This window comes from Gracilinanus agilis, chromosome 2 (assembly GCF_016433145.1).
Source record: "Gracilinanus agilis isolate LMUSP501 chromosome 2, AgileGrace, whole genome shotgun sequence".
Classification (NCBI taxonomy): domain Eukaryota; kingdom Metazoa; phylum Chordata; class Mammalia; order Didelphimorphia; family Didelphidae; genus Gracilinanus; species Gracilinanus agilis.
Window position 1 is genome coordinate 689833843 of NC_058131.1, and position 17903 is coordinate 689851745.

The window sequence follows — 17903 nt, forward strand, 5'->3', positions numbered from 1 at the left end:
AGTTCTTGGGTTCAAAAGCGAAAATTCCTTTGCACCAGATGTCCCTGAGCCACAACCCCCAAAGTTCTCTTCATAATCTTCAAGATAAGTTTAGCCCATGACGGATCTGTCTGTATGAAATAAGAATAATCAGACAAAAATCCACATGTTTTGCTTTAGACAAACATTATCAGCTACTTTCTTCTTCTCTAGTCTGGAAGAATTGCCCAAGTATGGCAAGCTGTTAAATGATAGGGGGAAGATCTGGAACCCAGGTCTGCAGTCTCTGTCAGAATGATTTGATCTTTCCTTTACCCCTCTCTCAGGTGTGTGGATGTTCTTTCTGGTAAACAGAGGCAAGAGACAAGATCTGCTTCAGCCTCTCCACAGAATCTAACCACCAAACCTTAGGAGTCTACACAACTGGCCATTAAATCCACCATAAGGACCCCCTGACACTGTCTCCTACCTTAGTTGCCAGTCTCCCATCATCTTATCTTCTTTAAGGTTTTATCATTGATGTCTTTCCTGCTTTTCTATTCTTACTGCCTGCCCCCCCCCTCACCAATTAGGGATATTCCCCTCCTACCTACCACTCTCAGGTGAATTTTTGCCACTAGCCCCTTCCCTAGCTCACAAAAAAAAAAAAAAAAAAAAAAAAAAAAAAAAAAAAAAAAAAAAGACCCTTACTTTCTTATTGGTTCCAAGACAGATCAAGGCTAGGCAACAGGGTTTAAGTGACTTGCCCAGGGTCACACAACTAGGAAGTGTCTGAGATCAAACTTTGAACTCAGGCCCTCCCATATCTAGGTCTAGCTCTCAATCTCCTGAGCCACCTAGCTGCCCCTTTACTCTTACTTCTTCCTCTTCCCTCACACAGCAGCAATCACTTCTTCCAGTGACAATTCCTTTTGCTCTCTCTTAATTCAAATTACTACACTGAGTCTCTCATTTCCACCACCCTCCTTCCCCATAACAATCTCCTCTCCTCATCTTTCAGCAGCCTTCCCTAACCCAAATCACTTCTCATCAATCATCTTCTCCATCAGGCCATCATTCCTAGCACCTCTGCTTTTCCCATCATCTCTTCTCTCGCTGCTTTTTACTTATCTTCAAAGCCTCTCCTTTCCTGCCACTCTCCTCCTACCTCCCCCCCCCCCACCCCCACTCTTCTTCCTTCCTTGACAGAACTTCTCCCCTCATCTCCCACTCTTCTCTGGTCTCACAACTCATTCCCCAATCCAGCTTCTTCCTGCCCTCAGGCCTCCTTTCCCCCTCAACTCATCCTCCTTTCAACATTATTTCTTTCTTCTATCACTTCATTGTGGTCAAATCCCACAGACAATCTCCCCCAAATCTTCAGTCGCCAAGAGGGTAGTACAGTGGATAAAGCACTCATTTTGGGAGCCAGAAGGCCAAGGGTCATTCATTTTGGGACCTTTGGTCGGGTCTTTCTCCTGCCTTCCATGGGTCTCAGTTTCCTGCTTTGTAAAGGGGAGGTGTAGCCTGGATGGCTCTCCCCTTTCTGGACCGCGCTTTCCCCGTTCGGTAAAAATGAGGGGCCTGCCGGGCTCGGAACCACCCCTAGGTCACTGCCCGCTCCTCTACATCATCGCTGCCCCACCCTTCCCCATTTACCGCACAGAGGTGCGCGCAGGACCACACCCAGGTGGGCGGCCAGGCTGGATCGGCGCAAGAGGCCGACCGGGGGTCAGTCGCCCCCGGGCCGCCCACCTCGCCCCACCTGCTCTCTCCTCACTCCGCCTAAGACCTGCCCGGAGGGAGCTCCGCGCACCCGCCCCGCCGCCAGAGTGAGCGCGCCCGGCCGCCCGCCGGGGCCGGCTCCGCGCCCGCCGCCCCGTCGCCCTGCTTCTCGCCGCCCTGCCGCCCGAGCTCGTCCGGCCCGCCCGGCTCGCGGCCCCGCGCCGCCGCCTGCGCAGCCGCCCCCACCCCCGCCCCGTGGTCCGCGGTCCCGCCGTTCCGTGGCCCCGGGCCCCAACCCGCTCTCCGCTATCGCCGACACCGCAGCCGAGCCGCCCGAGGCCGCCGACATGGCCCGGGGCGGCGGCCAGAACTGGACCTCAGGGGAGGCGGAAGGACGGACGGAAAACCCCGAGCCAGAGTGAGTGAGGGCTGGGGGTGGGGAGTCTTAGGGAGGGAAGGGAAAGAGGACGGACTCTAGAGGTAAAAGGAGAAGGTGTTCCCAGGGGGAGGGGGAGCCCCAAGTGGGGAAGGGATGCCTAGGGGAGGGGGAAGTAGCGGCCCCAAAAGAGAGGGATTAGGGGAAGGGAGAGCACTCAGGTGCTGGAGCTTCCAGAAGAGAGAGATCCCAGTGGGGAGGGAGAGTCCCTGAGGGAGGTGGGGTTCCTGGGGGAGGGGAGATTCCTCGTCCCCCACCCCCAGCCTGGACCAAAGCTCCTCCGCTCGCGGCGCCCGCGGGAACCTCCGCGAACGTTCTAGGGCCACTGTGGCGTCACGGCGCGCGGAGGAACCTTCCGCCGGCTCCCCATAAAAGCCGCCGCGGAGGTGCCCCGGGGCCGAGTGTACACCCGGCTCGGGACAGGGGCGGGTGGCGGAGGAGGCGGGTGGGGAGGCGACCGAGTCAACTGGGAGGGGGGGGGCGTCCCCGGGTAGGGAGCCGCGACCGCTGCGGGAAGCCCGGGGATCTGCGGCGGCGGGCCGGGGCCAGAGCTAGCCGGGGCTGCGGGCAGGCAGGCGGACGGGCTGAACCCCGGGGAACCCAGCCCGGCTGGGGACCCGAAGGCGGCTGCTGCCCGTACGAGCCGCTCGGGCCGCCGCCGCCGCCGCAGCCTCCTCAGCCTGTCCGTCCGGTCGTCGGCCCGTCTCTCCCCGGCCCCTTCGGGCTCTTTCGCCTGCCTGACCCCCACTCCTCCCCGCCCCCTCCCGCAGAGCGAAGATGGTCAAGGAGACCGAGTATTATGACATTCTGGGGGTGAAGCCCAGCGCCGCCCAGGAGGAGATCAAGAAGGCGTATCGAAAGCTGGCGCTTAAGTATCACCCAGACAAGAACCCGGACGAAGGCGAGAAGGTAAGGGGGTGGGAGGTGTGGGAAGCGCGGTGGCCCCCGGGGGGTCCCGCCCTGGCCTGTATAGGAGGATGAGAAGGAGGGATGGGAGAGGACCGGCCGGCCGGCCGCTGGTGTCCCGAGCCTCCGTCCTGGGCTTTGAAGAGTGGACGAGGAAAGATACGAATCATATTCAGACCCCAAGAACCGGGAGCCCAGCTGGAGCTGTGAGCCTCGGGGCGCCGGCGGCCAGAGAGGACCTGGAAGGGTCTCCACCCCCTTCGGAGGGGAAGGAACTTTTATCAAAACCAGGCTGTTTAATCGTGGTCTGTGGGCACACCATCAGCGTGGCCAGCTCTGGACAGCCGGTAACTGTCAGCCCCTAGCAAGCATTTCTCAGGTGCAGAACTGGTAGGAGGACCAACGATCTTTTTTTTTTTTTTTTTTTTTTCTCTTCTCCGTGGGAGAACTGAGTGGATGCGGTGGCTCTCGGGGTCAGAGCTGTCACCTTGGAAAGCTGGGGAGGACCTGCCAGAAAGTCATCAAAAGAGCAGCGCTGCAACTGTTCAGAAAAGTTTATATCCCGAGCTTTAAACGGATACAGAGTAGTCAAGAAAAGCTTACCCGTGATAGCCAGGTTTAATAGTAACATCTTCTTTATACAATAATGTTTACAGAGGGCAGGGTGAGTTTAAGCCTGGGCAGTTCACTGCCTTCGGTTCTCTCTGGGCACAAACGAGGTACCTAACGGTCAGCACCCAACCCTCCAGCGTGAAGCTGAGAAAAATGGAGAACTAGAAACTTGGGCCAGGCGGAGTGGTTGGTGCACACCTGTAGTGATCCTTCTCTGCTTGGGGGGCAGGAGGCAGGGGGCGGGTGAGGTGGAGGCTCGGGATCTCTGGAGCTCACCTAGTTAGAGTTACAAGTCCGGGGTAGGTCTGAAGTTAGAATTAAGCGTGAGGCAGTCTAAGGAGGGGCTGACGGGCCCAGGTCAAAAGCTTCCGCCAGTACCAATAAGCAGCCCTTTCCAGTCTCAAAGAAACAAGCAAATAAGAGGAGCCTTTTTGTAGGAGTGCCAGATATGACATGCTTTTTAATGGTTACTGTCTCTTGAAGGAAAACAAAACGATGAGTTTAAAACACTGGATTCCATGGTTACTCTCCAGTAGATAAGACTTGTCAGTTCTGCTTTGTCATTTTTGTCAGCTCTGGAGGCTGCCTTCTCCTTTGGTCTGGAGCCTGTGTCCTAGATAGCCAGCTCTTAAGGACACTTTGAAATAGGCTAACTAACCAACCATGGTTAACCATGGGCTTCTGTTTAGTACCAGTGGAAACAACCCCGTATCAAAATACCTGTCTGCCTTATTCATTTCACAGTGGGAGCTGCTTCAGGCCATTTGCCTGGGCAGTGATGGAATATTTATATTTAGCTGCATGTGCTTTATGTGAACTGTGGTCATCATCACAAGTTTAAAATACTTGCTGTTAGGCCATTTGTCCCTTGCCCACTTATATTCATTCTCATCTATATTTAGGGGGACAACTAATTTTCTCTTGTCTTATTACATAGGTCATTTTAAGGTCTCCTTTGCGACTAGATGGCTCTAAGGGTGCTTTGGCATCATGGATGATCATATTTCTTGCTCTAGGAAAATGTGATTCAAAATTCTTAAAGGCTTTTTTATAAACAAATTGAGTTGCATAATTTTCAAAAATGGTGCTCCTAAATTAGATTGATTTTCCACAACACATACAATTTAGTCTTTTTCAATCCCAAGATAAAAAGCCTTTTTGCCTACAAGATGAAATATAGAATCCTTAACCTGACTGGCATTCAAGCCTCCTTTTCCATCTGGTCTCAGTTTGACCACTCTCTGTGCCTATTCACACCCCACCTCCCCCAACCCCCTCACACACTACCAATTTTCAGCCTCTCAGGCCCTCTTAAAGAAGCTTTCCCAAGTATTTCCCTTCCTGCTACTTTATCCCTGTGTCCCTAGAGGATGGGTTCTCTCCCTTTAACCTTGCTCATTCACAAAGTTCATTCTCTGCTGTGATGGATGCTGCTGGGGTCCACTCTTTTGAATTCTACTGATCCCTGCTGTAGTGGAAAGCAAACTCCTTGAGGGCAGAGATGACCATTGCTTTATGGGATTGTGAGTACTTGAGTTGGCTAAGGAGTTATTTGTGCAGGTTGTTTTGTGTTAACATTTTCAATGTTCACAATTCATTGGCCATACTGGAATATTTTCATAATTGAATTTCTCGAAATATGCCAGTATAGGCTAGAGGCTTAGAAATCCATTTAATTATCTACAAGATGCTGTGCATACCCCAACCCACCCAGACTGCCCCATGGCCTAATTTACCAGAGTTTTTCATCTTGTTGGGCTGGATTTAAATATGGTTGTGACTTGAAAGGGTGCAAGGAATCAGTAGGAACAAAAATGAAGCTTATCCTTTCCAGTATCTTATCTAAGACTAGGGAAGAAGAGAATCATAGATTGAGATGGAAGCTGAATATGCCAGGCAAACCCCTTATTTTTTTTTAAAGATAATGAAATGGAGGTATAGAGATTAAGTGAACTTGCCTAAACTAAGATCATGACTCAGGTAGCAAATAAGAACTGAAATTGGAACTCAAGTCCTTTGACTACTCCAAAGCCATTGTGCTTTTTCTAAGTCCTATGGGAAAAAATCCCAAGTAGAAAGTACAAAATATTGCTATGTATGAACCTGTTCAAGTCAGTTAACCCAGTTTGCCTCAGTTTCCTCCTCTGAAAAATGAGCTGGAGAAGGAAATGGCAAACTACTCTAGTATCTCTGCCAAGAAAACCCCAAATGGGATCACAGAGAGTCAGACACGACTGAAACAACTGTCTTTTAGAGCTAAGAACATTACAACATGTTAGAGAAGTAACCCTAGTCCTTTTACAAAAAGAAGGGAAAACTGAATTGCAAACTAGCACATTTGGTGAATTTTTAAAAGGCACAAAAGTAGGAGATGTGGATTTCCACAAGGAAGAATAACAATGCCCCATAACTATGGGGGCATCTGGAGAGAAGATAGTTTCTGTCAAACTCCAATCACAGGATTCTTGTGGGAGGAAATGATGAGGCATAATTTTAAAGTCCTTATGTGGCCACCAAATGCTTTTTCTTCCTCCAGGAGCTACTCATTTGATTTTTGCTCTTGATGACTACTGTCAAGAGAGCAGGTCCTCTTTCCTTGCCTCCCTCCCCTCCCCAATTCAGAGAAGGCTTGGGTCTTCTCTTCCTGGCTTGTTGTGGGTTGTTGCTAAGCAGTACTTAGAAGCTGTGCTTTGTGTGCAGGGCTACATGGAGTTCCTTCCCACCCACTTAGGGCCAGCAGCATAATCAGGGACCCAGAATATACAGTACCAGCAAGGCAGCTGGTCAGCTGTGGTCACTTTTAACTTTCATAAGCTAAAAAGCACTGTTACTAGGTGGGGCTCAAAGTTATTTGTAGGTGGAAGTACTAAGCAAACTTTGATGTTGGAGCCAATTTCATTTTCTTTCTGTCTCTTTGGCCATCGTATTCAGACTGACAGACAAGCAGAAAAGTTGCATTACTGCTTAGTGTTAACATTAAAATACTTTAAAAACATCTGTTAAAAGTTCTGTTTCATGTACAGTTCTCTTTTCTGTTTTTTGTATATTAACATGTTCATACTGAAAGTCTGTAATAAATAAAATTTAAAAGTATGAACTTTTTAATGCTTTTTGTCTTTGACAAATAAGCAGTGGTTTGAAGTTTGATGTGGTTTAAAATTGATAACAACATCAGTTCCAAGCAGTGAGGGTTAGGCAGTTGGGAGTTATGTGACCTGCCCCAGCTAGGAAGTGTCTGAAATCCAGATTTGAATCCAGGACCTCCTGTCTCCAGACCTGGCAACTCTATCCACTGAGCCACCTACTTGTCCCTTGAAGGACAAACTTAATAGAACACTTACTATTTATTACAGAGTGGGGAAAAGGCCTAGTTAAGCATTAAAGCCTAAAACTTGATTAAGCTAACTAAAACTCTCCTAGCCCTGTAGACTCATCCTCGTCAGCAGTCAGTTCATTGTTGTTTTCATGATGAGCTTATCCATTGTGAGTGTGAGTGAAGTGGTGTGAGACTCACCGATTCTGAGGGCGGCTTGACCCAGGTTTCAGTTCCAGAGTCCTGATTCCCATTGTGTGACTTAAAGTGCTACATGTTTCCCTTTCTGCAAAAAGGGGCTTGATAAAAGACCTACTTCCTTAAAGAAATAATGCACAAATAAATGCATAGAAACAGTTCAGTCTGATCCCAATGTATGTGTCAAATGTAGGCTTTAAGATTTAACTAGAGCTACTTGAGCCTCCCAGAAAGCACATGAAGTCATAATTCTAGTAAACAGTACATGTTACATGTGTAGGAAAAGCAAGACAGTTATGGAAGTGAACTGTCATGGCTGTAATAGTCACCAGGAGAGCTTTTGGAGGAAAAGGCAAACGGTGTGCCCACATGGTGCCTGGAACTCGAGCCCCAAGGTCAAAAGAAGATTCTGACATTTGCTGGCAACATAGCCATGGTGGACCATGACCAAACCCCCTCTGAGGAAACCTGCTTTTCCCCTCCTCTGTAAAAGTTGGTAAAAAGTAGTCCTGTGATCACTTACTACTAGAGAAGCACTTTGCAACTCTCCAAGTCGTGAACAAGCTACTGTTTTTGGAGTAGCATCAAAGAGGGATAACTAACCGCATGTTTACTCATATGGTCGTTCTGCCTGCCAAAGCTGTTCAAATCAGTCTCTGGTTTTGTTGTTTGTTTTTTTTTCCCCTTCAAGTTTAAACTCATCTCCCAAGCTTATGAAGTACTTTCAGATGTAAAGAAAAGGGAAATTTATGACCAGGGTGGCGAGCAGGCTATTAAAGAAGGAGGCACAACAAGCGGTAACTTCTCATCACCCATGGACATTTTTGACATGTTCTTTGGCGGTGGAGGACGGATGACTAGAGAGAGAAGAGGTAAATGGTCTTCTGGGGTTCTTTTTAAAGGTTTTTTTTTAAAGGCTTATACATGCAGGGTTCCTCTCATATGTCACTCATTTAAATTGTTCATAATAAAGAAAATGAAAAAGATTGATATGGTATTCTAACCTAGTTATTTTCAGGGTTGTGTGATGAATATATATGTTTTATAAGTTCCCTGTCATCAAATATTCTCGAGTCTACTAATATACAGGTAAAATATTTCTCATCGAACAGTGGACCCTGGGGTGCATTAATAGATTTTTAGGGGGTCTGACTTGGAAAAGAAAAAAGATATTTTTATTTTCATTAGCCTCTAAGTGAGACTGAACATTTCCTTCCATTGTGAATGTAGGCAACAAGCATTATTCTGAGAAGAGTTCCATAGGTTTTCACACCAGCCTGCCAGAATGTCAGAGGGCCATGACACCCCTCAAAAAGGTTACAAACCTCTGTTACAAAGAATTGCCCAGAAACCAAATAGTCTCCATCTCATCCACATGTTGTTTTTGGTTTTTTTACCATGACCATTTACCAACAAAATCAGTTGCTTAGCACAGTACCTGGCACTTAACTTGTTGCTTAAATAAATGCTAGTTGACTGAGTCAGCTTTCCTGGTTGCTGACCTCTGCCTGCCTTGTGTCCAAAGTAGAAAATAAAGCCTCATTTATCCTTTATTGGGGAATGGCCTGTTCCACAAGGTGAATATTCCAGCTAGCTGAAGCATCTCCCCATCCCTGACCTTTACCTGTTGTCTGATGAAAGTAAGTCATTTTATGAATTTGGATTATTATATGGTGGGATAATTCAGCAACATGCCTTCGACAGCTATGAAGGTATGTTATTAGGGGAACAATAAAACAGCCCCAGGCTTAGGCTTTTTTTAAATTTGTTTTTGAATGGTTTGTTACTTTCAGTTATTAAGAGTTAAATATATATGTTGTAAAACCCCTCTCTTCCCCCCCCCTTCTCTTCTCCCTTCCACTTAATCTATTTATATATCTGCTATTTAGCTAGGAAAACCAAATGACCAATTTATTAAAAGTTTATACATGAAAATAGGGCCCCTAGGAAGGAGGGAGTTTCCCTTACTATTTTTACTGCTCAGAAACCTTTTTAACTTACTTTTTCATTGGTTGTGGTCTAAATAGTAAATCTTCAAAAATTTAAACATTTATAAATGTACTTTTCACTCAGTTACTATCTTGAGTTAGAAGGAACTAAGTTATCAGTTCCAAAAAGACAAAGAATACTAAAAATTACAACTCACTTTACTACCTTAATGCACTTAGCCCCATGTGGTGTGGTTAAGGCACATTTCCTATGTGATGTTTTTTTCCTTCCTCCAAAACTATCAAGCTTAAAAAAAATTTTTTTTATGTGATTGAGAGCTTAAGGATAAGAAGATCATCCATTAAGACTTGGTGTATATATTTCATATAATAAAGAGAAATCATTTAGTGATTTAGGAAGTTTTTACCTTCTTGAAATAAGTTGCAACCAAGTGTTCATCAGGAATTAGTGGGCTCCTGTGTCACTTTATTTTCTGTTGTGTACAGTGAGACTTTTCTGCCTCAGATTTGTTCCAAGAAAGTTGACTTAGGAAAAGTAGTTTAGTTTTTAGCTAAAACTATGATGGAAGACTATCAGACTAAAAGGGGTAACCTGTAAGTCATTAGATCAGTCTAATTCATAGAAAGAGAGGTGGAAAAACTCTTTGAATTTATACCCCTGCTGGCCAAAGAAGAACACTAAATGGGATAGAAGCACTGGCCTCCTTAGTGTGTATTATGCCTGAGTGATAATGTTTTCTAATGCCTTTATCCTTACATTTGTATACTTTTTCTTGGAAGGTAAGAATGTTGTGCATCAGCTATCTGTATCACTTGAAGACATATATAATGGAGTCACAAGGAAACTAGCACTCCAGAAAAATGTAATTTGTGAAAAATGTGAAGGTAATGAATTCAGAGAAGGGGGTGGGTGGGTGGAGGGTGCTTTCTCCCAGATGTTAAGAGTTAAATTGTACATATGTTGTAAAGTAACAAATTCAAACACACACCCCCAACCCCCTACATACACCTACACCCTTGTATTCTTCATTATTACATACACACTGCTTTTTCTTACAAAGTATATATATTTACTACTTGCCGTAGAAAACGGAAATTTTATGCCATTAAAAATCTGTGTATGTCCCTCTCACTATAAAAAGCGAAACTAAAAAAACCTCAACAAAATCCTTTTGTAACTGTTAGATCAGGAATTCATTTTTCTGATCTGCCCTAGACACTTACTAGCTGTGTGACCCTGAGGGATTCATTTAACCTCAGTTGCCTAGCCCTTGGCACTACTACTATTAGTTCTAAGATGGAAGGCAGCAAAGGTTTTAAAATAAAAAAACTCATTTTAAGGTGGTCATCAGGATGAGTCAGACTAAAACAAAATATTTGATTCAACTTTCTGGCTATTAGGCAGAGACATTTCGTTAAACTCGAGTTGTCCATCTCACTCAGTATATGTAATGTTTTTGAAGGAACAGTCAAAATATAAATGTGGTCACTACCTAGTTTTCAGATTTTTTTGCTTTGACTAGGACATGATTAACTCTGAGAAAAGATCATAAATTCATTTTTGTTTTGCTTCCCTAGGAGTTGGTGGGAAAAAGGGATCCGTTGAAAAATGCCCCATCTGCAAAGGGAGAGGAATGCAAATTCACATCCAGCAGATTGGGCCAGGAATGGTACAGCAGATTCAAACAGTGTGTCTTGAATGTAAAGGCCAAGGTGAAAGAATTAACCCAAAGGATCGATGTGAGAACTGTAATGGATGTAAAGTTGTAAGAGAGAAAAAAATTATAGAAGTTCACATAGAAAAAGGTGAGGACCCCAAGGCTAACATGAGCCACCCCTCCTCCTTCTGACCTTCCTTTTCTAGTGAATGTTCAGTCATCCAACTAAGCTCTGAAGACTCAAGCTCGAGGTAAAAAAAAAAAAAAAAAATCTGGAGCAGATTTTACCAAATTTCCTTGAGGCTTCTTGCCTCTAACTCTTGGGGTCACAAAGGCTTCTTTATGGCTAACAGCAGGCTTTTTCTGTTTTGTTTTTTTTTCCTTGTCCTTGAAGTCTGATATTGTGACCATCATCATCTTTCAAAATCTTTGATGATTTTAAGTTGGAGAACTACAATAGTCCTCTTCTGATTTGCTGACTTCTGACTTTTAAGATTTCTTTTGTAGAATCTTCCTCCCCTTTTTCATTTCCCTCCTTTGTCTCCAAATGAGGGGTGAGGAAGAAGAATCTCTTGTCTTATTTTTTTCTCATAAATCTTTGTTGTCTCCGCATAATAATTCCTTTCTTGCTCCATCCATTTGTCGCAACAAAGGAATCCGTTTCATGTCCACCAAGCAACATTATAGATCAGTGGTTCCCAAACTTTTTTGGCCTCCCGCCCCCTTTCCAGAAAAAATATTACTTATCCCCCTGGAAATTAATTTTTTTAAATTTTAATAGCAATTAATAGGAAAGATAAATGCACCTGTGGCCATCACCGTTCCCTAGATCGCTGCAGCACCCACCAGGGGGCGGTGGCGCCCACTTTGGGAATCACTGTCTATAATATAGACCTTGTCCAAACTTAACTCTACAAGAAAGTGCCCAATCAAGATGGCATAGAAATTCTAGCATATAGATTAAATAATAGATATGTACTATCTAAACAGCATCCAATTCCGCCCCCCCCCCCCCCCCGTGCTAAAGTGAGAAAGTACAAAACCCAGGATCAGAAAGTGTGTGGTGCAGTACTGCACTCCTTCATTATTTAACATTTAAAAATACATATTTCTGTGTCTGCCTATCAGTGGCATTTGGTTAGGGTTTCATTCATAGTGTCAGGTTACACGGTCTATACATATATTTTCAAATGAGAATTATGAGTAGTGGACAAACATGTCCAAGTGGCAGACAGCATCTATTCAAGACTGCTACTGACTGCCACATGACCACAATTTCTAACACCACACCTGACCTGTCCTTTTCCATCTTCCTGTAAAGAGGGAGTGATGAGCCCTACTATGGAGGAGAGCATAATGATTAAAGAGATGCCTGAAAAGGACTCAGAGGCTCATTGAATATAGCTCTGAGCCTTAAGTCAGGAATTCAAATCCAGGATCCTGACACTTAGTAACTCTGACCCTGGGCAAGTCATTTAACCTTGGCCTGCCTCAGTTTCCTCAACTGTAAAATGGAGATAAAAATAGTACTTCTCTTCCAAGGGTTGCTGTGAGGATGAAATGAGATAATGATTTGTAAAGTGCTTATGAAAAAAGACTTACAAAAAGACAATATTGAAGAAAATGGTGTTAATCAGTAAGGAATATGATGTTTCATAGGTATGAAAGACGGACAAAAGATTATGTTTCATGGAGAAGGAGATCAGGAGCCTGAGCTGGAGCCAGGGGATGTTATAATTGTGCTTGATCAGAAGGATCACGGCGTCTTTCAGAGAAGAGGTCATGATTTGATAATGAAAATGAAAATTCAGCTCACTGAAGCTTTGTGTGGCTTCAAAAAGACAATAAAAACACTGGATAATCGAACTCTTGTTATAACTTCTAAGCCAGGTGAGCTCTGGGGCAAGTAAATTGTGTTTCTATTATTAAGAACTCCAAGGGTTTGCCTGTGAACATTTTGTAGAATTTGTTTCTGACACTGTGGGTTGGTATTCAAGTCAAATTCAGTGGAATCACTTCATCTTGGTCACCTTCAAGTGAAATGATAGTTTCTATTGAATGGTGGTTCCTTTTTTCTCCTAGAAAATAATTGAGAGGCAGAGCTATCATGAAACTGAGCCTCAAACCAAAACTCGGGTGCCTCCAATTCTAATACCGTCTGTCCCTCACCTCCTTTGTCTTTTATTATAAGAAGCCAGCACTATTGACCTTAGGAGGAGGGCATGTTTAATTTTTCCAATAGCAGTGGTTAAGCCCAATCCATCCACACACTCTCATCTGGGCCCTGGAATTTGTCTGGTAAGACACTTGGCTCAATTGAACATTTTTGGTATATCCTTCAGTGGCTCTGAGAGAACCGAAGCAGTTCTAGTTTCTATTCACTGTTGAGCTGATGAAGTCAACTCTCAGATGCAAATAGGTTCAGGGGCTTAGGATCAAACAGACTTATCTCAATTCAAAGCAGAGGTTCTGGAGAGCTGTTTTTTGCAGGTGTGAGCCAACTTCTGGGGCTAATGTTATTAACCTAGTCAAGGCTCTAGTTGCAGAACGGTTTCTCCCTCAGTTAATTGATGAATCAATACTGTTCAAAATACAGAATCTCATAAGTTTAAGGATCAAGGGATGAAGAAATAAGAGTGAAATAGCTAATAAGCTGGCTAAAGCTGAGAGTGAGAAGGGAGGGAGGGCCAAATTGAGCTATGAATAAGCACTTCAGAACTGATAGCCCTTGTTTCTCATCTCTTCTTTGGTATTCACTCATCTGTTCTCCCTGAACCCATCATCCCTATTTCTTCCTTTCTACCAGTCTTGTTTGATCATATGAAATAGAATTCTAAACATTTTTCATATTTTATTTCTTGTTCAAAACGTTGTTTCCCTTTTCTAATAGGTCTCAAACCCCCCACCCCTGCCAAAAACCCCAAACCTTAATCTAAATTTCTAAGTGGGGGTGGTGGCGGTATGTCTGACCCTTTGATTCTATCCTTCATGTTCCCTCTCCCTCTTCTAGAGGATATTCCCCTTGAGAACTCAGAGAACACAGATAATACAGTTCTCAACCATGAACCTGGAGGCTGAAATTAAAATAGGATCATGGCTATAGAACTGGAAAACCCTCAAATCCAGTCTCTTTTATTTTACAGATGAAAAAACTCAAGTGGCATAAGAGGAACAAAGTCACTTGTATAAGGTCACATAGCTAATAAGTGTCTGAAGCTACTTGGGTCCCTCTGACTCCAAGGCCAGCACTCTATCCCCTGCAACGCTGAATACATGTCTGTTTTTCTGATTTCCAGGTTTCTTTCTCTGGTGGTTTAGAACAATGAAGTAATTGCCATAGCTGTCAAATTTCCCAAATGTCATTTGGCAAGAGATTCTGATACTTTTCCCCAGGGGTCTCCTATGTTGGCTGGTCAGAAATCCCAGCTTTTTCGGAATCCTAGCTCAGGGCTTTTGTGGCACACAGAGCACAGCAGATTGTTTTTCTTAAAATAAGCTCAAAGAGTGTGTGAACCTAGGCTTCCCTCTGGTGGAACAGGGTGGCATAGGAGAGGAGCCCACATGCACTGTGGGTCACTGCTGCTCTGAGGACTTGTGTCCAGGCATAATTTCAGCCTCAGCATGAGAAGGGGGCAGGGACCCAAGGATGGATCCAAGAGGCCTGAACCCTTGCACTCCAGTAGCAGTGCGGAGTGCTTAGCAACATTCCTGCTATTGCTGCTCAGCAGATGGGAGGGAGGAAGATTTCTAGTCTTCGGCCCACTCAGACAGAGAAAAATGGTTGCCAGAATTCTTTCCTCAGAATTTCTCCTCTCCCATCCCTCACCTCTCTCTCCTTCTTTCTAGAGTAATTCTTCATTTATTCTGAGTTGTGCCCTTCTAGAAAGAACAGCTTCCAAACTGTGAAGAATCAAGATTTTTTAGAAGCCCTCAGCAGCCATGATAGCTAATTTTAATTCATACATTGTTACTAAGCCCTCTCGTCTCCATATTTCCATCCGCATAATTTAATTTTAGACCTAATCTTAACCAGGCCAGTTGTGTCTAGTTCTTAAGTTCAAGTAGATCAGAAGGGGTTTGGGGTGAGGGGGAAGGGGAAAGCAGCCCACAGTATCACCAGCAAGAAGTTAACCACTGATATAGAAAGTAAATAGATCCTAGAATTCAAATCCCATAATTATCTTGGTGTTCCTGTACAAATAGTTGAATGAGTATTACTGAATTATAGTAGAAATTTGTTTTTCTTCAATGAGATCAAAGGTGGTTGTGTTCGTGGAAGAAAGTGAAGAAATATAAAGGGGGAGGGAGGATTTGAATAAGCTATTGTTGTAGTTAGAAAATCCACTTGTGTATAAATACTGCCTTCTCTGCTGCTAGCAAGTAAGAGGCCTTCCTCTATTCAGTCTAGGTCTTTTCTCCAGGCCTTCCCACATAGATCACCCTCCTCTCCATCTAAATAACAATACAGACCAAGGCTCACCTTTCTTTTCTGACCTCTTCCAAAGGACACAGGCTTGTCACAGAAAAATGACACTAGAGATATTTCAGGGTGGGAAAACAAAACTACACTAGAAGATAATTTGGCCTGTCATTCATTGTAGCCCAGTTCTCTAAGGAGTAATTTCCTGACACCATGACACAGGTCCCTAGCCTCAAAGATGCCTGGCTCCACTTTATAGGAAAGCTTGATAATTCTTAGTGTTAGTCCTCGGGTTGTATGTGCTATTAATAGTCTCTTGATGGAGTAGCTTTTTCATTACAATTTTTGACATAGAATTGTTTCACAAATACATTCCAAAGCAATGTGTCTGAAAATCATTTGCATGAGGATAATTGGGGGGGGGATGAGAGTGGGGAGAGACCTGGCTTGACAATATTTATGTGGAAGAAATAGCTAGAGGTTTAAGTTGACTTCAGCTTGAGCCAACCAGGTCCTCAGCTGCTTTAAAAACCACAGAACAGAACAAAAGAGGAAGAGGCTACATTTAGTCCTCAGGCCAGTTTGCTGACCCCTGCTCTGGAAGACAGAACCAGCATAAGTTAAGTATAAATCAGTGATTGTCAAGCCAGGTCTCTCTTGTCCTCCTGTATGTGTCCAAGTCATTTCTTTAAAATCCTATTTGGCCTAAATTAATATTGCCCTGGACCTTAATGGCAACCCTGTAACTATAGCTAGATTTCAACTCTAGAAGGAAGAACTTTCTATTACTTAGGAGCTAGCTGTCCAACCATGAGAAGCTGCCTTGGGAGCACAGAGCGGACTCTCTCACATAAACAGCTGTCAAAAGCCTATTAATGGGGATGCTATCAAAAGCACCTCCACTCTGGATGAGAGGTAGACAACATATCCTAGTCCCCAAAAGGGCCATCAGCTCTGACATCTATGAAACTGCTAGGAGGTGAGACTTTGTTGCATCACATCCTAGTCATTATTTTCTAGTGTTTTTGTTTACTTTTTAAACCCTTACCTTCCAGCTTGGAATTAATACTGTATATTGGTTCCAAGGCAGAAGAGTGGTAAGGGATAGGCAATGGGAGTGAAATGACTTGCCCAAAGTTACCCAACTAGGAAGTGTGTGTGAGGCCAGATTGGAACCTAGGACCTCCCATCTCTAGTCTGGCTTTCAGGATCCACTGAGCCACCCAGCTTCCCCCTCCAGAGTGTTTTTAGATTGACTTTTGTGCATCCACTTATGGGGTATGATATACATTTTGCTCATCTAACAAGTTACCTAAGAAAGACATCAATCCTGGGTGTGTGTGTGTGTGTGTGTGTGTGTGTGTGTGTGTGTGTGTGTGTGTGTGTGTGTGTGTGTGTGCCACTTTACTAGTGGCTTCTGGGGTTTTTTTTTCCCCTCTTACCTGCTTGTGGTAATTGTTAGAAAGTCTTCAGGGGCCTAATATGGCATCTTCTAAGATCCTCCCCAGTGTATATGAGTGTGAAATATGTAATAATTAAATGTTTGAAGGCAAGAAGCAAAGGGAAAACTCACAAAGGCAGGTCCTTGAGGTGGTATAGATAAAGGGTTTAGAATTTGTTTGGATGTTGCAAGGGGCATCTTTTATGGTGCCCTTTAATTGTATATGTAAATAAAACCCTCCAGTGTTATCTACCCAACCAGCTGTCTCCATGCTTGACCCTCATTGGGCGACAGACACTGTTCTCAGCCTCCCCACCACTCTGACCGGCCTTCAGTTGGAGACAGTTTAGCCGAAGTTCAGAAAGCTTTGTCTTTGAATATAGGCCAAAAGGAAAGTGGGTGGCAGATACCAGCATGAATTTATTCTAAATTTCCCTGTGAACCATTTACAGACTTTCAGGGAGATGATATATACTTGGTATTGCCTCGCCAAGGCCTCAATCATCCTCTTCCACATTTCACATCACACTTTGACACCAGTCTGTGTAGGTGGCATTCAGATGTAATATTTCTAGAAACCGGAGATGAATTGTTCCTAAAACTGACCTCTCTTCTTGGGTAGGTGAGGTGATAAAGCACGGTGACTTAAAATGTGTACGAAATGAAGGCATGCCTATCTACAAAGCACCACTAGAGAAAGGGTCTCTCATCATACAGTTCTTGGTAAGTCCATTTCCTCTTATCATGGGTAATTAACTTGTTCAGATAACCTCTTTTCCCTTTCCATTTATTTAAAAAAAAAAAACTATCCGTTCCAAGGAGAGAGGTATAGGCTGGGCAATGGGGGGCTGGGGGGTAACTAACTAGTTCAGGGTCACAGAGCAGGGAAAAATATCTGAGGCCACATTTCAACCCAGGAACTCCTATCTCCAAGTCTGGCTTTCTCTTTCTTTTCAACTTGTGGGCTTTTCCTCAAAAATAGGTTATCTTTCCTGAAAAACACTGGCTCCCCCAAGAAAAATTGCCTCAGTTAGAAGCTTTACTTCCGCCGCGACAAAAAATAAGAATCACAGACGACATGGATCAAGTAGAACTCAAGGAATTTAACCCCAACGAGCAGAACTGGCGCCACAGCGCAGAAGCGTATGAAGAGGATGATGAGGGCCCCAGGGCGGGAGTGCAGTGCCAGACGGCATGACGTGGTGTGGCGTGGCGCGGACTAGCAAACTGATGAATGTAAAGTTGGCACAATGAAAATGGCATCGCTTTAATGGCCTCATGTGTGGG

At 44.3% G+C, this 17903-nt stretch overlaps 2 protein-coding genes across 5 annotated transcripts; one reads left to right on the forward strand and one right to left on the reverse strand.

The window, feature by feature from the left end:
* Window positions 1-1690: 1690 nt before the first annotated feature.
* LOC123234385 (rRNA 2'-O-methyltransferase fibrillarin-like) lies at window positions 1691-2032 on the reverse strand. Its single transcript, XM_044660288.1, has one exon. The coding sequence runs from the start codon at window positions 2030-2032 to the stop codon at window positions 1691-1693; it is 342 nt and encodes a 113-aa protein (XP_044516223.1).
* Window positions 2031-17903, forward strand: DNAJA4 (DnaJ heat shock protein family (Hsp40) member A4). 4 transcript variants are annotated; one of them, XM_044662893.1, is made up of 9 exons: window positions 2031-2101; window positions 2334-2342; window positions 2890-3028; window positions 7840-8020; window positions 9878-9982; window positions 10676-10903; window positions 12415-12645; window positions 17239-17339; window positions 17599-17903. In XM_044662893.1, the coding sequence occupies exons 1-9, from the start codon at window positions 2031-2033 to the stop codon at window positions 17812-17814; spliced, it is 1281 nt and encodes a 426-aa protein (XP_044518828.1). In that variant the 3' UTR covers window positions 17815-17903. The 4 variants fall into 4 exon arrangements, with proteins under 4 accessions (XP_044518828.1, XP_044518827.1, XP_044518829.1 ...); XM_044662892.1 differs by lacking the exon at window positions 2334-2342; XM_044662894.1 differs by lacking the exons at window positions 2031-2101; window positions 2334-2342; window positions 12415-12645 and having other exon boundaries at window positions 2653-3028.